This window comes from Pistacia vera, unplaced genomic scaffold (genome assembly GCF_008641045.1).
Source record: "Pistacia vera cultivar Batoury unplaced genomic scaffold, PisVer_v2 Contig397, whole genome shotgun sequence".
In the NCBI taxonomy this organism is placed as follows: Eukaryota; Viridiplantae; Streptophyta; class Magnoliopsida; order Sapindales; family Anacardiaceae; genus Pistacia; species Pistacia vera.
In genome coordinates, this window is record NW_022196220.1 from 501,760 (window position 1) to 519,976 (window position 18,217).

At 39.9% G+C, this 18,217-nt stretch overlaps 2 protein-coding genes across 2 annotated transcripts; one reads left to right on the forward strand and one right to left on the reverse strand.

Annotated features, from left to right (window-relative positions):
* Window positions 1-635: 635 nt before the first annotated feature.
* Window positions 636-2,172, forward strand: LOC116141315 (E3 ubiquitin-protein ligase mind-bomb-like). Its single transcript, XM_031426836.1, has one exon. The coding sequence runs from the start codon at window positions 1,384-1,386 to the stop codon at window positions 2,158-2,160; it is 777 nt and encodes a 258-aa protein (XP_031282696.1). The 5' UTR covers window positions 636-1,383; the 3' UTR covers window positions 2,161-2,172.
* Window positions 2,173-4,113: 1,941 nt separating this feature from the next.
* On the reverse strand, window positions 4,114-7,259 carry LOC116141276 (leucine-rich repeat receptor-like protein kinase PEPR2). The gene is made up of 6 exons (XM_031426798.1): window positions 7,215-7,259; window positions 5,554-6,082; window positions 5,212-5,403; window positions 4,910-4,995; window positions 4,719-4,834; window positions 4,114-4,360 (listed from the first exon to the last, which is right to left on the reverse strand). Exons 1-6 carry the CDS (start codon window positions 7,257-7,259, stop codon window positions 4,114-4,116), a joined length of 1,215 nt encoding a protein of 404 aa, XP_031282658.1.
* Between the last annotated feature and the right edge of the window lie 10,958 nt (window positions 7,260-18,217).

Here is an 18,217-nt window from a genome sequence, read left to right on the forward strand (position 1 = left end):
GATCAGCCACAATCTTGTCGAAAAATAAGATCTACGCGTTACGACAATACGATTGGGTCTGTGTCGTAACGCAATTTTCTGGCCAGATTCCGATGGTGGTGGCCGGATCTGGCACAGCGGTGTGGGGGTGTTTTGTTATTTATAAAAATTTTTATTGGGGTGTTTAGTCACAATTAAGTAAAGCTAAATAGAGGGGTTTTAGAATTTTTATTTAAATTAAAACTAAAATTAAACTTTCAAGGGCATTTTATGCCTTTTCACTTTTCTAACAAATCCCTATAGAACAGTATAGAAGGTACCTATTTTGTTTTAAAACTTTTGGGTACAACTTACGTTTTGACAAACTTTGGGTATGCAGAAGTCGTTCGGCCTTTCTTTTTCCTCATTCTTCTTTCTTTTTGTTTTCCTTCTCTTTCTTCTCTTCCACTCTCATCGCACCCAGGCCGCTTTCTCTCTTTCTCTCTTTCTTCTTTCTTCTTCCTCGCTTTTCTCTCTTTCCCTCTCAATCGAGCAGTATCGCCCATGCCATTTCTCTCTGCTTCGTCTCTCCCATTCCTTTTCTTTTCTTCCTTCTTTTTCTCTCTTTCTTTTCCTCTTCGCTCTTCTTATCTTTCCTCTCTCTGGGGGGCTGCTGCTGCTTCCTTTTTTTTTTCCTCTCAAATCCGAGTTGACCGGAGAAAACTTGATTTTTGATTTCTTTTTGATATGATTTTCTTGATTTATGTTTGTTGTGTGTTGCGGTGATTGCATGTTTTGCTCACGGGAACTTTGAATTCGCTGGACCGGCCAAATCGTAACCACGACCCACGGTTATTCCGGTGGCCAAACCCCACCCGTCCCACCCATATCTCACCGTCACCCCTTTAACAAAACCCCCAGCATTCCGATGTCTGGTCCTTCGTTGAAAGCCGTCCACCCGCCCATTTGGTTGTTGCGCGAGACAATCAATTTGAGAGTCAGTCAGAGTTTTTTTTTTTGGAGTTGTTTTGGAAGGATTTTGATTGTATTTGGAGTCCTTTGTTGTTGTGGATTGATCGTAACACAATTTCATTGCCGCCAGCCACCAATCCACCTACCTTTGAATTGAAACACGCCCACCAATTCTTTGATTTTTTAATTTTTGATACATAATATTAATTGATCATTATACCCTTATTTATAATAAACTTTTGACCGTCCTATCTTTCTTCTCTAATTTGGGCGGGAAAAAGTTGTTTACTGTTTTTAAATTATAGAGAGATTTTTGTTATTGCATCAAAGCTCGGGCGTAATGTCTTTTAACTGTATTTTATACAAAATTTGAAGCCGACAAATAGCTCTCCTGGATCCCGGCTTTATATACTTTAGAAAGAACTCATCTCCCATAAGAATTCGTTCGCGGATATGGGAGCCATTTTTTATTTGAAAACTTACGGGAGGAGAGAGCAGGCCGGGAGTAGGGAGCTGGACCGCAAGCTCAGGGAATTAGAGAGAAAGCGAAAAATTCAGAGTTTAAGGGAAAGGTCAACTCGAATCAACCAAACTGTGGCATCAACCTCAAACTCGGAAATCAGCTTGACATTGTCCAGTTCAGCCATTGAATATCGTTTGACAAAAATCTATGAGACACAGGTGAAGTTGTACAAAGCTGCCAAGGAAGATGATGTTGATCTCATCCTCAACTTCTTTTTTAGGAGTGATGAAACTGTGGAGGAGCTTGCTTCAAGCTTCCTATATGAAACTGTTGAGTCCAGCAATACATTGCTCCATGTGGCCGCGAGTTTTGACAGCACGGCGACTGTGGGCTTGATTGCCGATTATCTGATCAGTCTACCGATTCTCGATAGGAAGAACTCGAAAGGAGACACTGCTCTGCATGTTGCTGCAAAAGCTGGACATTTATCCACTGTGACAGCTGTCATTTATCCACAGGTTGAGTCTTCATTTTTAACTTCAAGTGATGATGGGTTGGAAAGGGTTACGTTCAGAGAGGATGATTACAATTTACCGTTTTCATTTCGGCTACAGAACGAAGAAGGAATCACTGCTTTGCGCCCGGCTGATTATGATAGATCATTGTTTCTTGGGCTAAAGAATGAAGACGGAAACACTGCTTTGCAAGAGGCCTTGATAAACGGCCATACAGCCGTTGCTCAAGCGTTAATTGAAGCAGATCCTTAAGTTTCTTTCAACCTAAACAATGAAAGTAAGACTCCTTTGTGTCTGGCTGCTGAAGCTGGTTCCTTAATATGTCTCGAATCTATGTTGGAGTCAACTGAAGCAGTGAACACAGAAGAAAGACTGAAAGGAAAATCACCTATTCATGCTGCCATTCTTAGTGCTACTGCCAGTGAAATAACGGCGACCGGTAATGACCTGGATTCCTATGAACATTGTAACTCTCTATTGATGTGGTTAAACTTCTAATGACAAGGATTATTTATTTATTATTGAGAAATGCAAGATATCTTGATATTCCTATTGGGGAAGGAGCCAAAGTTCATCCATGGAAGAGACGAAGAAGAAAGGACGGTGCTTCACCTGGCTGCATCTGTTGGTTATCTTGAGGCTGTTGACTACTTATTAACATACTTTTCTTTCATTGTTGTTCAGAGGGACAACAGAGGCGCCTTTCCAATTCATATGGCGGCTATTGAAGAATGTTTCCGTTGTTGAGAAGTTCTTTCTAAACGCCCCGATCCTTGGAAGATGCTCGACAGTATGACCAAAATATGCTCACTTTGCGGCTCGGAGTGGAGCATTTAATGTTGTCAGGTATGTTCTCGGAATTCCTGAGCTGAAGATGCTATAAACCAGAGGGATAAGGATGGAATACGCCCTTGCATTTGGCGTCATCAACGGCACCCGAGATTGTTAGTGCTTTGACATGGGATGAGAGAGTGGACTGACATTGGTAAACAATGAAAGAATGACAGCTTTTGATGCTGCAAGAATCACATGAAAAGATACGGTGTACTCTTTTCGCTTGGTATGCAATTGAGATTGATTGCTTTTAATTTTCAATTACAAAACTATAAACTTTTGAACCTGAAAATTTATGACATAAACTTGCCATCTTGCAGCGATTAACATGGGTGGCATTAAAAGCAGCGGAGCACCGCGAGCTCCTACAAAGATTACGAATGCATATGAAAAGTCATCAGATTCGAAGCCACCTGAAAGGACACTACAAGGACAGAGTCAACACTCTTTTTGTGGTTTCAACCTTCGTGGTCACAGCAACATATGCAGCTGGATTCACAATGCCGGTGGCTTTAAAAACTCTGACCCAGACGAGGGCATGGCAACCGTTAGGACGCAATGTGTTTGGAATATTTATTTCTGCGACACCATAGCTAGTGACAGCTCCATTTTAGCTGCAGTCACTTTCTCGGGGACAGATGGGTGATGCCTATGATCTGGTGCTAATGGTCGTCCGATTGGCGCTGCCATTGATGGGGATTTCTCTGATTATGATGAACTTAGCATTCATTGTGGTGTATACCTTGTGGTGAGCAAACTTAGTTGGTGGCATTGCTGTTCTTTCCTCTTTTCTCCCTATCTGGTCTCAAAACCGCATTACGCCGCATGTTTATCATCCCTTTCAACTTCTGATAGAACTCACTGGGAGTTATTAGTTATGCAATTCTGTATCTTTTCTTAATATGAATTTCTCCTCTGTGAGGCAGTAAATCTTTTGATATACGATCAACTGTCAAAGACTAAATTCATCATTTTACAATGTCATCTATTTCATGTTTTGTAAAGCAAGTCTATGGTGTATATAAGAAGGATATGGCAGTATGTTTTCATTTTTTTTTTTTTTTTTTTTTTTTTTTTAACTCTGAAGTTTGAATAGATTGATAGATATTATTATTAGATACTAGAGACCTTAAGCTCCTTCATTTCTTTATGTCATCAAAGAGCTGAAAGAAGACATGCCTTCGGACTACATTATAACTCCAGAAATTTAGAACCGTCTCCCTCCAGGGCATGGTAGGCAAAGGAGCCCCACACAACAAGGGTGCCGTCAAAAATGGCTGGATCATTGAATTGTGGCAGTGAAGGGATTCTTCCAACCAAGTTGTTGTAAGATAAGTTCAATGGGTTAGAGATCTCAGGGTTGACAAGCTTTCAGGATGGCCCTGAAAGATAGTTATGTGATAAGTTCAACATTCTCAGAGCTGAAAGCCTTGCAATCTCTTCTGGAATTCTTCCTGTTACATTATTCCACGAAAGGTCGATGGTGTTGACACTCACAATAATGCTTCTGTACTCTGGATCTCTTCCTTTCATCACAACATATATCAGCCGTTCGAAGACTTCAGTGTTGTTTCCAAAGACCAAGCCTGATAGGTTTCCAATACACCTGGGAATATCCCTGAAGCATGTTGTGAGAAAGGTCCAGGATGTGAAGATTCCGAAGATTGCAAAGACTTGGAGGAATATTTCACTGAACAAGTTTGATTGAAGGCGAAGCATAAGAAAGAGGAGAACTTTTCTATCCACAAGGGTAGATTTCAAGAAATCTGTTTCCTCCCAGATCAATGCTTGTCAGTCCTGTGCAATTTGCAAGGAAGAAGGGATTTCCCCATCAAGATTATTATTGTTCAACATCAGCACACTAAGGGAAGCTAAGGAGCCAAATGAACTCGGAATGCTGCCAGTTAATGTGTTGTTTGACATATCAATTCCCCATAACATTGCGATTTGTGCAACAGTTGGGGAGTTGACCATACAACTTATTGCTCCGAAGGGAAAGAACTTGCAGACCTTCTAGTTCACACATTGATGAGGGGACTTTTCCGTCAAGACGATTCCAGGAAAGATCAGTTTTTGCAGCCTTGGCATTAGGCTGCCAATATTTTCAGGCAAGGATCCTGAAAATAAGTTGTCCTGAAGAAAGATCTCAGAGCATTGTGGACCAAACCGGGAAAGGGCCCTCAAAATGATTAGAACCCAAATCAAGGCCCTTAAATTTGGAAATTCCAAATGGTGTGGCAGCTTTCCCTGGATCTGGTTATTTGATAAAATCAAATAGGTGATTTGAGAAGATAGTTTGAAAACCAGTCCCCTGGAATAGTGTCCGAGATTCCAGCATTTCAAGGCTAACAGAGGCAAGTCACTTTGAACTTGAAGCCATAAAGGAAAGAAAGGACCCACCAGGCAGTTGTCAAAGTGAATAAATTGACTGAAGAGGAACCCATTGTAGGAAACATTGAAAACCAGTACCTGGTGGTTCTGTTGTGATTGTGACATATTCTAATCTTCCAAGCTTCATCATGTGTGCTTCGCTTAAGATTCCTGTCCAGGAATTCTCATCAGGTCGGCATGAAACGCTCAGAGAGTTGGCCGAAACTTTCGGAATCGTGCTATTCATCCTGTTGTAGGAGAGGTCCAATGTTTTCAATGATGACAAGCTTCCTATAGATGATGGAATTGAACCCAGAAAGAGTTTCCAGAAAGGACTAGAAATTTCAGATTCTTAAGATTTCCTAATGATTCGGGCAATTCTCCTTCCAGTGAATTAGAACTTGATACGAAATACTAAGTTGTTTGGCCTGTTTGAGAAACCTCCCAAAAACTCCTGAATCTCACCGTTCAATTGTTTGCAGAAAGATCTAAACTCTTCGGCCTGGAAAGTTTCCAAAGAAACTTGGAATTTCGCCTCCAAGGTCCAAATTGTTAGACAAATCAAGAACTCAAGAAGTTTCAGGTTTGCAAACTCACCAGGAATGGGACCATTAAAGAAATTCCATCTGAGATACAGCTTGGAAAGGCTTGTAAGGTTGAATAACCATTCAGGGATTTCAGAATTAAAAGAATTTTCTGACAAATCAAGAACTGAAAGTGAAGTGAAGTTAATGAATGGCAATGAAAGTGGAACCTGAAGTTTACACCAATGCAAACGTAGCTCCACCAGGGCAGAAAGTTTATTTAATGCTTGCAGCCAATCAGTTCCAGCACTATCCAGTTTCACAAATCCTAAGTTAAGGTACTTCAAGGAAGTGAGACCTGAAATCCAGTTTAGATTCTCGGCGTGCGACTCCGGTGGAGGAGTATGCTGTATGAACTGCAAGAGATCAAGTGTAAAACCCCATTCCTGATTTTAGTTAGATCATGAATTGTATTTAAGTAATTAATTCTTTTTTTTTTTTAATTAATTTGATTTTTTGGTATTGTGGTAAGATAGGGGTATTTCTGTCAGTTTTTAAAGCTGTGTTAGGGGGTGAAATCGAAGAATAAATCCTGATGGGTTTGCATGTATCAAGAGGAAAAATTTGGACATTTTTGCTAGGAAAGCTTATGTGGTGGGTTAAACTGGAAATTAGAGAAAAATGGGGGGCAGAAATATTTTAGAAAAACTGTTTTTATTTAAAGGAAGAACTGGCAGTTCGCCCAAAGGAAGAAGAGAAAAACGAGAGGGAAGAAGAAAGAAGAGAGGAGAGAAAAGGAGAAAGAAAAGAAAAGAAAAGAAAAAAAAGGGAGAGAAGAGAAGAAAGAGTGGTTTGGCCGAGAGATAGAGTGAGAGAAGGAGAGAAGAACAAAGAAAGGGAGAGTTTATTAGTTTTAAGTTGTGAACAGTGGATCATCAAATCGTGATCTGGAGCTCATTCGCCGTCCGATCGTGCTGATTTTCGGATATGTTGTTCATGAAACACCGCTCTACATTGAACGGTGGAGATCGAAATCTAAGCACTGTAACAGGCAGCCAATTATAGGATAGAAGAGTGAGTGGTTTAACCAAAAAGTGTTTTTAAAAAAAAACTTAATTCCGGTTTGCATGTCAAGTTATCTATTTCTATTATAATGTTTTGGGTGCAAAATCTTGAGTTAAGTGTTTTATTTGCAAAACTTATCTTGCATGTTTCGGCTGAGCAAAGTTTGGGTGATAATGAATTAGATCTTGTTCCAAACTAATAAGCTTTCATGCTGGTTAATAAATATATGTATATGTTTTTCCCATGAAATTTGATGTTGATGGCTGCTTGATTGGGGTGTGGTGGCACTATAGAGAGAGTTGGGTTTCGGCTTATGTTGAAGGGTGGAGAAAATCATATTGCAGAGTTTGGTAACGGGAAATGTGGTGTTGGCTTATTAAATTGTTGAATGGAATATATATATTTATTTAGAATGAGACTTATCATATAATTAACTCTTTCTTTTTTTTTATATTACACATATAGGTGTATAAAGGTGATTGTGGTTCTGTTGAAACATGTTTTACAGTTTACATTTTCAGCCCTATGTGATTTTTGAATATTATGTCGTATATGCATGATTTATAAGCGCATAGGTAATGTGTTATTGACTATATGTTACTGAGATTATGCATGAGATTGTTATGGTGCTAAAACACCCTACGAAGTACCCATCCCCCAGAGATACAGATTTTTGGCTCTGCCCGAGCGATGCAGGATTCGGGGTATGACAGTTTCAGATTTTGGCTCTGCGCATGCGTATGACAGATTTTATTGGCTCTGCCTGGGCGTTGAGTGGTCCGCCAGGTATGACAATTTTGAGGCTCTGCCGCGCGATGATAGACCTTGCGGGTATGACAGGTACTCCTCGCTCTGCCTGGTGTGGGACGCCCACCAGGTACGACAGATTTCCCCCAGGGTACTAGTTGTGGTGAGAGTTTAATAATAAATGTTGAGGTTTTATACAGAATCCGATACAGTTAAGGAAGTAGTCAGAGTACAGTTTACTGAGTGCAGGATGATTAGAAATAAATTGTATATTGTTGCGAGGACGGGGTGGTTGTTCTATGCATATTCTAAAGTTACATTGTTGCCATGATTTGCTTGAAATTGTTGTATGTTAGCATTATTTTTTTAAGAACTTTTATAAACCTCCCCCCTTTTTCCCCACTCACTGAGTATTTTTAGCTCACCCCTTTTTAAATGTTTTTCCCCCCACCAGGACCTTCCGGAGATCGTGCCGAGCAGTGAGCCTCGCTCAGGGTTGTGCCACGCGTTGACATCTTTTATGTGGGTCTTATATTTGTCGCATTGTAAATCTGGACTTTCGTTTCAAGAACTCATGTTTTCCATGATGTATTTCCTTTTGTTTCATATTTTGGAATGGGTTGTATAAGTGGAAAACCTGATACCAAAAGTTTCCTAACTATTTTCTTTTGTAAAACGAAAGAGATGTATGTCTTTAAACAGGTTTCGCAGTTTTCCTACATGGCACGTCTCGGGTATCCGAGTCTGTTGGGAGCGCCGGATCCTACGGGACGAGGAAATTCGGGACGGGTTGTGCAACTTGGTATCAGAGCATGGTTTTCGATTTTTAAGGGCATTTTTTTTTAAAATTTTACGCATGCCAATTTGTCCCTTAATGAAGTTTATTTCCGTCCATGAGTTTATTTTAGAAACAAATTTGTTTTGTTTTGTAGATATCAGATGAGTCAACGTGGCAGCCTCGCACGAAATCCGTGAGAGAATTATAGTTCCTAGAGTGCTCAGGAGGGTGAGTGAGCCTAGGGAAGAGAGAGTAGAAGAGTCGGATCCCACAGGTCAGGACCTCAGGGACCAGGAGGAAAAGATGCCGAAATCAAAATGTCGAGGAAGGACCAGTGAATGAACAAAATACAGGGCTCCAAGGTGATGGGGATAACATGGAGCTGATATGAATAGGATAGCTCAACTAATGACTAGGGTAATGCAGGATAGGACGCAGGGCGTCAGGGAGAAGGAAAACTATAGAGAGAGAGCAAGAAAATTAGGGGCAACAGACTTTAGGGGAGGGAGATCCCACGATGCCGACTCCTGGATGGATCAATTAGAGCAAGTATTTGGGATGATGGAGTGCACTGATGACCAAAACTACGGTTTGTACCCTTCTACTTAAAGGCAGGTCGTCATTGGTGGAGATCGGTACAACTTAGAATGGGGATCCGACACAATTATGGGCCAATTCCGTCAGGAGTTCTTCGATCATTATTTTCCTGTAGTGTATCAGGACGTAAGCAGAGTGAGTTTCTCAGAACTAACCCAAGGAAATATGTCAGTGGAGGAATATTTGATAAGTTTATTGAGTTATCCCGTTTGCCCCACTTATAGTCGGAAATGGAGAGCAAAATGTAGGAATTTGAGGAGGGCCTCAGAGGAGGATCAGAACAATAGTGGCCTCACACTGTTGCTCAGAGTTTGGGAAATTGACAGAGATAGCTATGAGAACTGAGAGTAATTTGGAGAGTTTGATAAGGGAGAGCCACGAAGACGAAACGTGGTAACCGTGAGTGGACAGTTGGTGGCCCTAGTAATAGAAATCAGAAAAGAGAGGGTAGTTTTTCGGGACCTCGAGCAGTTCAGGACGGATTCAAAGATATGCTCAGAGTCAACATTCAGGAGACAGTGGTAATTGGAATATGAGGTCTCAAGTTAATAGTATCAAAGTGGTGGTGCAAGCGAGAGCCACGACCACCCTGTAACAGTTGTGGTAGGTTCCACTCGGGGCAGTGTCGAAAGGAGCTTCAGGTTGTTATCATTGTGGGCAGTTGGGCATATCAAGAGAAATTGTCACTTTGGCCAAGGTGATAAGCCTCAGTTCAGCAGATTTCAGAGGAAATGGGGGCCAGTTTCAAGGACAACAGAGATCTCAGGTTCAGAGGGCCAAGGTAGTGTTGTAGGTAGAAATAGTGCCAGACAGAGAGGAACAGGGCGACCTCAGACTCAAGCTCGTGTCTTTGCTCTCACCGAGCAGGATGCTCAAGCCTCCCCAGACGTGGTTACGGGTATGTTGACTGTTTTTGATCATGAGGCCCGTATTTTAATTGATCCAGGTTCTACACATCTTTCGTTTCGTATCATTTTGCTGTGCATGCAAATAGAAAGTTAGAACCTTAGAGTGTAAATTAGCAATATACACCCCTATTGGGAGATTCTTTAATGGTTGAGTATGTGATAAACGTAGTTGGTGAGGATTGGTGAGCATGAGTTGCAGGTAGATTTGATTCCTAGACATGCCCGATTTTGATGTGATTTGGGAATGGATTGGCTAGCCTTGCATCATGCCACTGTGGATTGTTTCCGTAAGGAGGTAACCTTTAAGAAGCGAGGGAAACCAAAGTTTGTTTTTGTGGAGAGCGTCGTATCCTTCCTTCTTGTGTTATTTCAGCGTGACTACCAGGCGACTACTCAAGAAACAATGTCCCGCTTATCTAGCTCATGTGGTGGACACTAGAATTAGTGAATTGAGGTAGAGGATATTTTGGTGGTGAGGGAATTCCCAGACGTATTTCCTGAAGACCTTCCTGGTTTGCCACTTGATAGAGAAATTGAGTTCACTATAGATTTGGTTCCCGGTTCAACCCCCATATCCACGCCTTATAGAATGGCACCACGGGAATTGCAAGAGTTAAAGGTACAACTGCAAGAATTGGTGGATAAGGGTTTCATTAGACCTAGTGTGTCACCGTGGGGAGCACCAGTTTATTTGTTAAAAAGAAGATGGTACTTTCAGATTATGCAAGATTACCGACAGTTAAATAAGGTAACCGTGGTAACAAGTATCCTTTGCCACGGATCGATGACTTTTTGATCAATTGCAGGGTGCTAGGGTCTTCTCCAAAATAGATCTAAGGTCTGGTTCCATCAACTAAAGATTAGGGAGACTGATATACCAAAAACAGCATTCAGGACCCGTTATGGACATTATGAGTTCTAAGTGATGCCTTTTGGCTTAACCAAGCTCCGCAGCTTTATGGATCTGATGAATAGGGTGTTTCGTCCATACCTGGACTGGTTTGGGTTGTATTCATTGATGACATTTTAGTGTATTCGAGAAATGAGGAGGAACATGGAGCACCTCAGGATGGTCTACAAACCCTCAGGGAAAAAGACTCTATGCGAAGTAGTAAGTGTCAGTTTTGGCTCAATCAGATACGTTCTGGGTCATGTGATCTCAGCAAATGGTATTTATGTGGATCCCCAGAAAGTAGAAGCAGTGTTGAATTGGGAGAGACCTGTTAATGTGACAGAAGTAAGGAGTTTCCTCGGGTTAGCTGGAACTATCGGAGATTTGTGGAAGGATTTTCTAAGATAGCAGCCCCTTTGACCAGATTGACTCGGAAGGAGGTAAAGTTTAGGTGGGATGACGATTGTGAGCGGAGTTTCCAGGAATTGAAAGTAAGGCTGACTTAGCCCGGTATTACCTTGCCTTCCGGTAATGATGGATTTGTGGTGTTTAGTGATGCATCCCGTCAAGGTTTAGGTTGTGTGTTGATGCAACATGGAGAGTAAGCCTTGCCTCCAGGCAACTCAAGAAACACGAGATGAATTACCCAACCCATGATTTGGAACTCGCAGCGGTAGTCTTGCCTTAAAAATTTGGAGCATTATCTGTATGGGGTAACTTGTCAGATTTTTACGGACCATCAAGTTTGAAATATTTGTTTACTCAAAAGGAATTGAATCTGAGGCAGAGAAGGTGGATTGAGCTTATCAAGGATTATGACTGTATGATTGATTATCATCCTGGTAAAGCCAACGTAGTGGGGAGCCCTAAGTAGAAAAACCCCGAGCGTCATGGCGATATGAAGGTGTGTTCTCCCTGATTACGGAGTTGAGGACCTTGGAGTTAAGTTGGGAATGAATGAGTCAGGGGTACTTTTAGCACATTTAAGTTGGCCTATTTTGGTGGATCGAATCAGAGAGTCTCAGTTTATGGACCCTAATATAATGAAGTTAATGGGAGAAGTAAGTGAGGGGTTGCGGAAGATTTTTGGATTAGGGGCGATGGTATGTTAATGATGGGGAATAGACTTTGTGGCCAATGCGGAAGAGTTGAAAAGGGAGATATTAGAGGAGGTCATTCGTCAGCCTATGCTATGCATCCAGGTAGTACAAAGATGTACCGTACTCTAAAGGAACATTACTGGTGGCCAGGTATGAAAAGGGAAGTAGCTGGTTTGTTTCTAGATGCTTAGTTTGTCAACAAGTTAAGGCTGAACATCAGAGGCCAGCAGGATTGTCCAACCGCTTCCTATTCCACAATGCAAATGGGAGCACATTACCATGGACTTCGTGATAGGCCTCCCTCATACATATAAGCATGATGGTATAGGGTGATTGTGACCGGTTGACAAAGTCTGCTCATTTCTTACCGATTAAGACCACCTATTCACTAAATAGGTTGGCGAGCATCTATGTCGCAGAGATTGTGAGGCTTCATGGTACCCCTGTTCTATAGTATCGGATCGGGATCCCAGGTTCACATCTAGATTTTGGCCAAGTTTACAGAAGGCTTAGGTACCAAACTAAATTTTAGCACGGCATTCCACCCTCGACTGATGGGCAGTCAGAGAGGACAATTCAGACTTTAGAGGATATGTTGCGGGCTTGTATAATGGAATTCAAGGTAATTGGGATGTGTATTTCCCTTGGTGGAATTCGCCTATAATAACAGTTATCACTCTAGTATTGGGATGCCACATATGAAGCTTTATACGGTCGAAAATGTAGAACTCCAGTGTGTGGGGATGAGGTCGGAGAGAGGAAATTGTTAGGCCCCGAGATTGTGCAAGACACAATGAGAAGATTAATATTATCAGGGTGAGACTTAAGGCGGCTCAAGATAGACAAAAGAGTTATGCCGATAAGCGGAGAAGGAGCTTGAATTCCAAGTGGGTGATAAGGTTTTCCTAAAAGTTTCACATGGAAAGGGGTGTTAAGATTTGGCAAGCGGGGTAAGTTAAGCCCAAGATATATTGGCCCATATGAGATTCTTGGAAGAATTGGTGAAGTAGCATACCAATTGGCTTTGCCACCAGAATTGGAGAGAACCATAATGTCTTCTGTTTCCATGCTCGTAAGTATGGTAGCAGATCCCTCCCATTCTCCAGCAACAACCGATTCAATTGGATGAGCACCTAACTTATGAGGAAAGGCCGGTCCAAATTGTGGATTATAAAAAGCAAGTGCTCCGTACTAGAACCTCCTTGGGTAAAAGTCGTATGGGAGAATCATGCGATCGAAGAGGCAACATGGGAGCCTGAAGATGTCATGCGGACTAAGTACCGTACCTTTTTCAATAAGGTTAGTGAAATTTCGGGGACGAAATTCTTTTAAGGGGGGGAGTTGTAAAACCCCATTCCTGATTTTAGTTAGATCATGAATTGTATTTAAGTTAATTAATTCTTTTTTTTTTTTTTTAATTAATTTGATTTTTTGGTATTGTGGTAAGATAGGGGTATTTCTGTCAGTTTTTAAAGCTGTGTTAAGGGGGTGAAATCGAAGAATAAATCCTGATGGGTTTGCTGTTCAAGAGGGAAAAATTTGGACATTTTTGCTAGGGAAAGCTTATGTGGCTGGGTTAAACTGGAAATAGAGAAAAATGGGGGGCAGAAATAATTTTAGAAAAACTGTTTTTATTTAAAGGAAAGAACTGGGCAGTTCGCCCAAGGAAGAGAAGAAAAACGAGAGGAGAAGAAAGAAAGAAGAGAGGAGAGAAAGGAGAAAGAAAAGAAAAGAAAAGAAAAAAAAAGGGAGAGAGAGAAGAAAGAGTGGTTTGGCCGAGAGATAGAGTGAGAGAAGGAGAGAAGAACAAAGAAAGGGAGAGTTTATTAGTTTTAAGTCTGTGAACAGTGGATCATCAAATCGTGATCTGGAGCTCATTCGCCGTCCGATCGTGCTGATTTTCGGATATGTTGTTCATGAAACACAGCTCTACATTCTAAACGGTGGAGATCGAAATCTAAGCACTGTAACAGGCAGCCAATTATAGGATAGAAGAGTGAGTGGTTTAACCAAAAAGTGTTTTTAAAAAAAAAACTTAATTCCGGTTTGCATGTAAGTTATCTATTTCTATTATAATGTTTTGGGTGCAAATCGAGTTAAGTGTTTTATTTGCTAAAACTTATCTTGCATGTTTCGGCTGAGCAAGTTTTGGGTGATAATGAATTAGATCTTGTCCAAACTAATAAGCTTTCATGCTGCATGAATTAAATATATGTATATGTTTGTCCCATGAAATTTGATGTTGATGGCTGCTGTGGGGTGTGGTGGCACTATAGAGAGAGTTGGGTTTCGGCTTATGTTGAAGGGTGGAGAAAATCATATTATGCAGAGTTTGGTAACGGGAAATGTTGGTGTTGGTATTAAATTGTTGAATGGAATATATATTTATTTAGAATGAGACTTTATCATATAATTAACTCTTTTCTTTTTTTTTATATACACATATAGGTGTATAAAGGTGCATTTGGTGTTCTGTTGAACATGTTTTACAGTTTACATTTTCAGCCCTATATGTGATTTTGAATATTATGTCGTATATGCATGGTTATAAGCGCAAGGAATGTGTTATTGACTTATTTTACTGAGATTATGCATGAGATGTGATGGTGCTAAAACCACCCTACGAAGTACCCATCCCCCAGAGTACAGATTTTGGCTCTGCCGAGCGATGCAGGATTCGCTGGGTATGACAGTTTCAGATTTTGGCTTTGCGCATGCGTATGACAGATTTTATTGGCTCTGCCTGGGCGTTGAGTGGTCCGCCAGGTATGACAGTTTTTGAGGCTCTGCCCGCGCGATGATAGACCTTGCCGGGTATGACAGGTACGTCCCTCGCTCTGCCTGCGTGTGGGACGCCCACCAGGTACGACAGATTTCCCCCAGGGTACTAGTGTGGTGAGAGTTTTAATAATAAATGTTGAGGTTTTATACAGAATCCGTACAGTTAAAGGAAGTAAGTCAGAGTACAGTTTACTGAGTGCAGGATGATTAGAAATAAATTGTATATTGTATGCGAGGACGGGGTGGTTGTTCTATTGCATATTCTTAAAGTTACATTGTTGCCATGATTTGTGAAAATTGTTGTATGTTAGCATTATTTTTTTTTAAGAACTTTATAAACCTCCCCCTTTTTCCCCACTCACTGAGTATTTTTAGCTCACCCTTTTTAATGTTTTTCCCCCACCAGGACCTTCCGGAGATCGTGCCGAGCAGTGAGCCTCCGCTCAGGTGTGCCACGCGTTGACATCTTTTATGGGGTCTTATATTTATGTCGCATTGTAAATCTGGACTTTCGTTCAAGAACTCATGTTTTCCATGATGTATTTCCTTTTGTTTCATATTTTGGAATGTGTAGTATAAGTGGAAAACCTGATACCAAAAGTTTCTAACTATTTTCTTTTGTAAAACGAAAGATGATGTATGTCTTTAAACAGGTTTCGCAGTTTTCCTACATGGCACGTCTCGGGTATCCGAGTCTTGTGGGAGCGCGGATCCTACGGGACGAGGAAATTCGGGACGGGTTGGGTCATCAAGGTACTTCAAACTTGACAAATTTCCAAGCTGAGGAGGAATCTTTCCACCAAATGATGAAAATGACAGATTGAAATAGATCAAGTTCTTAAACTGACCAAAGAACTCAGGAATTTCGGTTCCTTCAAAGTCATTCATGCTCAAGTCCAAGCACTTTAAATGTTCCAGTTGCAACAAAGCAGGATTGATTTTTCCACCCAAACAAGACCTCTTATAAACCGTTGGATCACCTACACCACCATTAATTAACTGATACGGATTCCTAAGGTTGAGATTGGTGACACGACCAGTTCGGTTGCTGCATTCGATGCCACTCCATTTGCAGCATTCTTCACCTGTCCAAGAAGAAAGCCTGCCAGAAGGATCAGTGAGGGTTGTTTTGAAGGAGAGAAGCCCCTCTCTCTCGGAGTCTAGGCATAAGATACTGATATTTGCATCACTGAAACATAGCTTAATCATATCTAGACAGGAAAGTGCTGCGAAAAACAAGAGAAAAACTGGCAAAATGGGAAGATGAGTTGAGCTGAAACCAACACTGACACCCATTTATGCCTTCTGAATTCTGACTGGTTTTGTTTACAAAAAACGCTATTGCACCCAAAATGAACTCACAAAAGTTCGGACTATACCAATAATAGCTACTTCCGAATTCCGACTAACTGTTAAAAGACAAATTCGCGATGCTATGAAGTGAAAAGTTTAACTAAAATTATGTATTTCACCAATTAACTGAACGATGATTAATGAGAAAAATCATGATATTAGTATCCGAGAATTTTCATATATATTTGTGAACAGATATGGTATAGACTCAGGAGAAAGTCCAAATTCATTATCTATTGATGTCTATCAAAGAGAGAAGATAAGAACGGTGTGAAAGAGATTGTGTGCTCTGTCCATTAACCTGGTGGAAATGCCCACTCATAGAAGTGGAGTAAAGGATTTGAGTCACGGAATAATAATTTGAGATGCACTAGCTAAAGGGATAATATAATTTGCAGTGCAATACCTAACAATTCTATACTAAAATCTAAAAATTGTATAGTTGCAAAACCATTATGCAAAATATAATCATTATGCTGTTTTCTTTATGTTTATTAGTTTCGCCACATTAATAAAAGTGATTATTTAAAAAAGTTTGTATAGTTTTAGAAATGCGAGAGAAGATACATAAATGAGTTCAAAAATGTATTTGTATATTCTTTTTGTATAGAAGATGTATAAATAACCGTTCAATAAAACATGTAACATCAACGTAAAGAAACTCACCAAGAATATGCTAATAAAACGTATAATTGGTTATACAAGATGAATAATTAATTTGACTTGACTTTGTTTCTTTTAGGGAACTAAAATTTTTCAAAATTTCATTAAAATATTTTATAAATTTTTTCGGATTAAACTTTTTAATCCCAACAATTGTTAAAAATCCATCCTCCCTTGATATTTTAAGGGTTTTTCTTAAAGAAATTTTATGTGCCAAAAGCAAACCTAGCAATGTGCTTCAAATCCATTTATTAAGCCCATTTTCGGCCTATAAGGGAGTTCATCTTCTGGAAAATTGTATGGCCTAATTCATTTTGTTAGTTGAAATTATAATTTAGAATGTAAGAACCTGGAATGGCAAAGGCAAGAGAGGTAGTTGGACTACAGAAGTATGCCAAGAAGAGCTCCGGAGAGGCAAGAAGAAGCAACTTAGTTGCTAAGTATGCCGAGAGAATAATAGTAAAATAATAGAGAGAAAAAATACTTTTGTATTTCAGATGTATATTCCATGTATAATGTGTCACAATTTATACAAGTGTAAATGTAACATGTAAGGAAAGCAAACAAAGAGAAATAAATATAAATCATAGTATAGAAAGCAATAGTATAAATCTAGCTAATCAATCTATAATTGGACCATATCAAATCCACCAAATCCTCTAAATATGGCTTGTATTCATATTCCATTGTCAACATAGAAGAAGGGCATAATCTTTTAATAAACTTAAATTGAAATATAAATTATTATCCGTGATTGTTTTGCAATCCAATGAATATGAGAAATAATATAGAGGTAGGTATTTGTTTGTCACATCAATAACTCCTACATTATTAGATTGTATTAAATTCATAATTGAAAATTTGTGTAAAAAATTTAAATCAAATTTTAACGTTAAAAGATACCATCCCTTTAGAAAATAATATATAAAAAAATTAAAAGATTTTGTATACGGAGCTTTAAAGTTCAAAGTTTGTTGACTTGACTTGATTGATTGTTGTGGATTTGATTGATTAGTTTTTGAATTGAGATTTCCATTTTATGGTTATGTTTATCTTTATGTTTTATTTGCTTTTGAGATTAGATTTTTATATGAATTTAGTAAGACTCTTTTTTGAGTCTTGTTTTGAAAAAGGTGCTCTGTTTTCCCCTGTTTCTACTTTTGCAGTTGTTTTATAGCATTTTGTAGGCAACAAAATTGTCACTTTTTTCTCATTGTAGAAACCCTTTTAGTCTTCAATTGAGAAAGACTTAAAATCAAATTATCTCATGAGTAATTAACGATTTTTCAATTTCAAGTATATTGAGTGATTTGAGCTAGAGCAAATCAGGCATGAAAAATTTTGTTGTTTAATCTAGTGTTGATTGGTTTTCTTTTTCCCCTTTCTTACACTCTTAAGAGTGCTACTTTGCCTTGAAGGTATGGAACGGTCAACAGGCTGAAGCAGCGGCGGTTTTAGTTGTGGATAACGTAGATGAACCTCTGATCACCATGGATTGTCCTTAGGAGAGCACTGATGCAGATGGGTATAATCCCCTCGGCGCTGATAGAGCGCTCCTTTGGCGAGAGCTTGAAGCAAGCCTTGAAGAAAGGAGAAGAAGATGTTGTGATTAAATTGGACTGGAGAGAGTCAGTGCCCCATCCTGACCAGAGTTGAGCATGAATTGTGGACAAACAGCAACGACGAGTGTGGAACTC

Bases quoted from the DNA above. Each gene is read 5' to 3' on its own strand.
- LOC116141315 (XM_031426836.1), top strand. From the start codon at position 1,384: ATGGGAGCCATTTTTTATTTGAAAACTTACGGGAGGAGAGAGCAGGCC.
- LOC116141276 (XM_031426798.1), bottom strand. From the start codon at position 7,259: ATGCATATACGACATAATATTCAAAAATCACATAGGGCTGAAAAT. The intron at 5,404-5,553 runs GTTTCTCAAACA...CATCATCTATAG, and splicing joins GATTCAGGAGTTTTTGGGAG to GAAGCTTGTCATCATTGAAA. The intron at 4,361-4,718 runs GTATGGTCAACT...AACATGCTTCAG, and splicing joins TCCCTTCGGAGCAATAAGTT to GGATATTCCCAGGTGTATTG.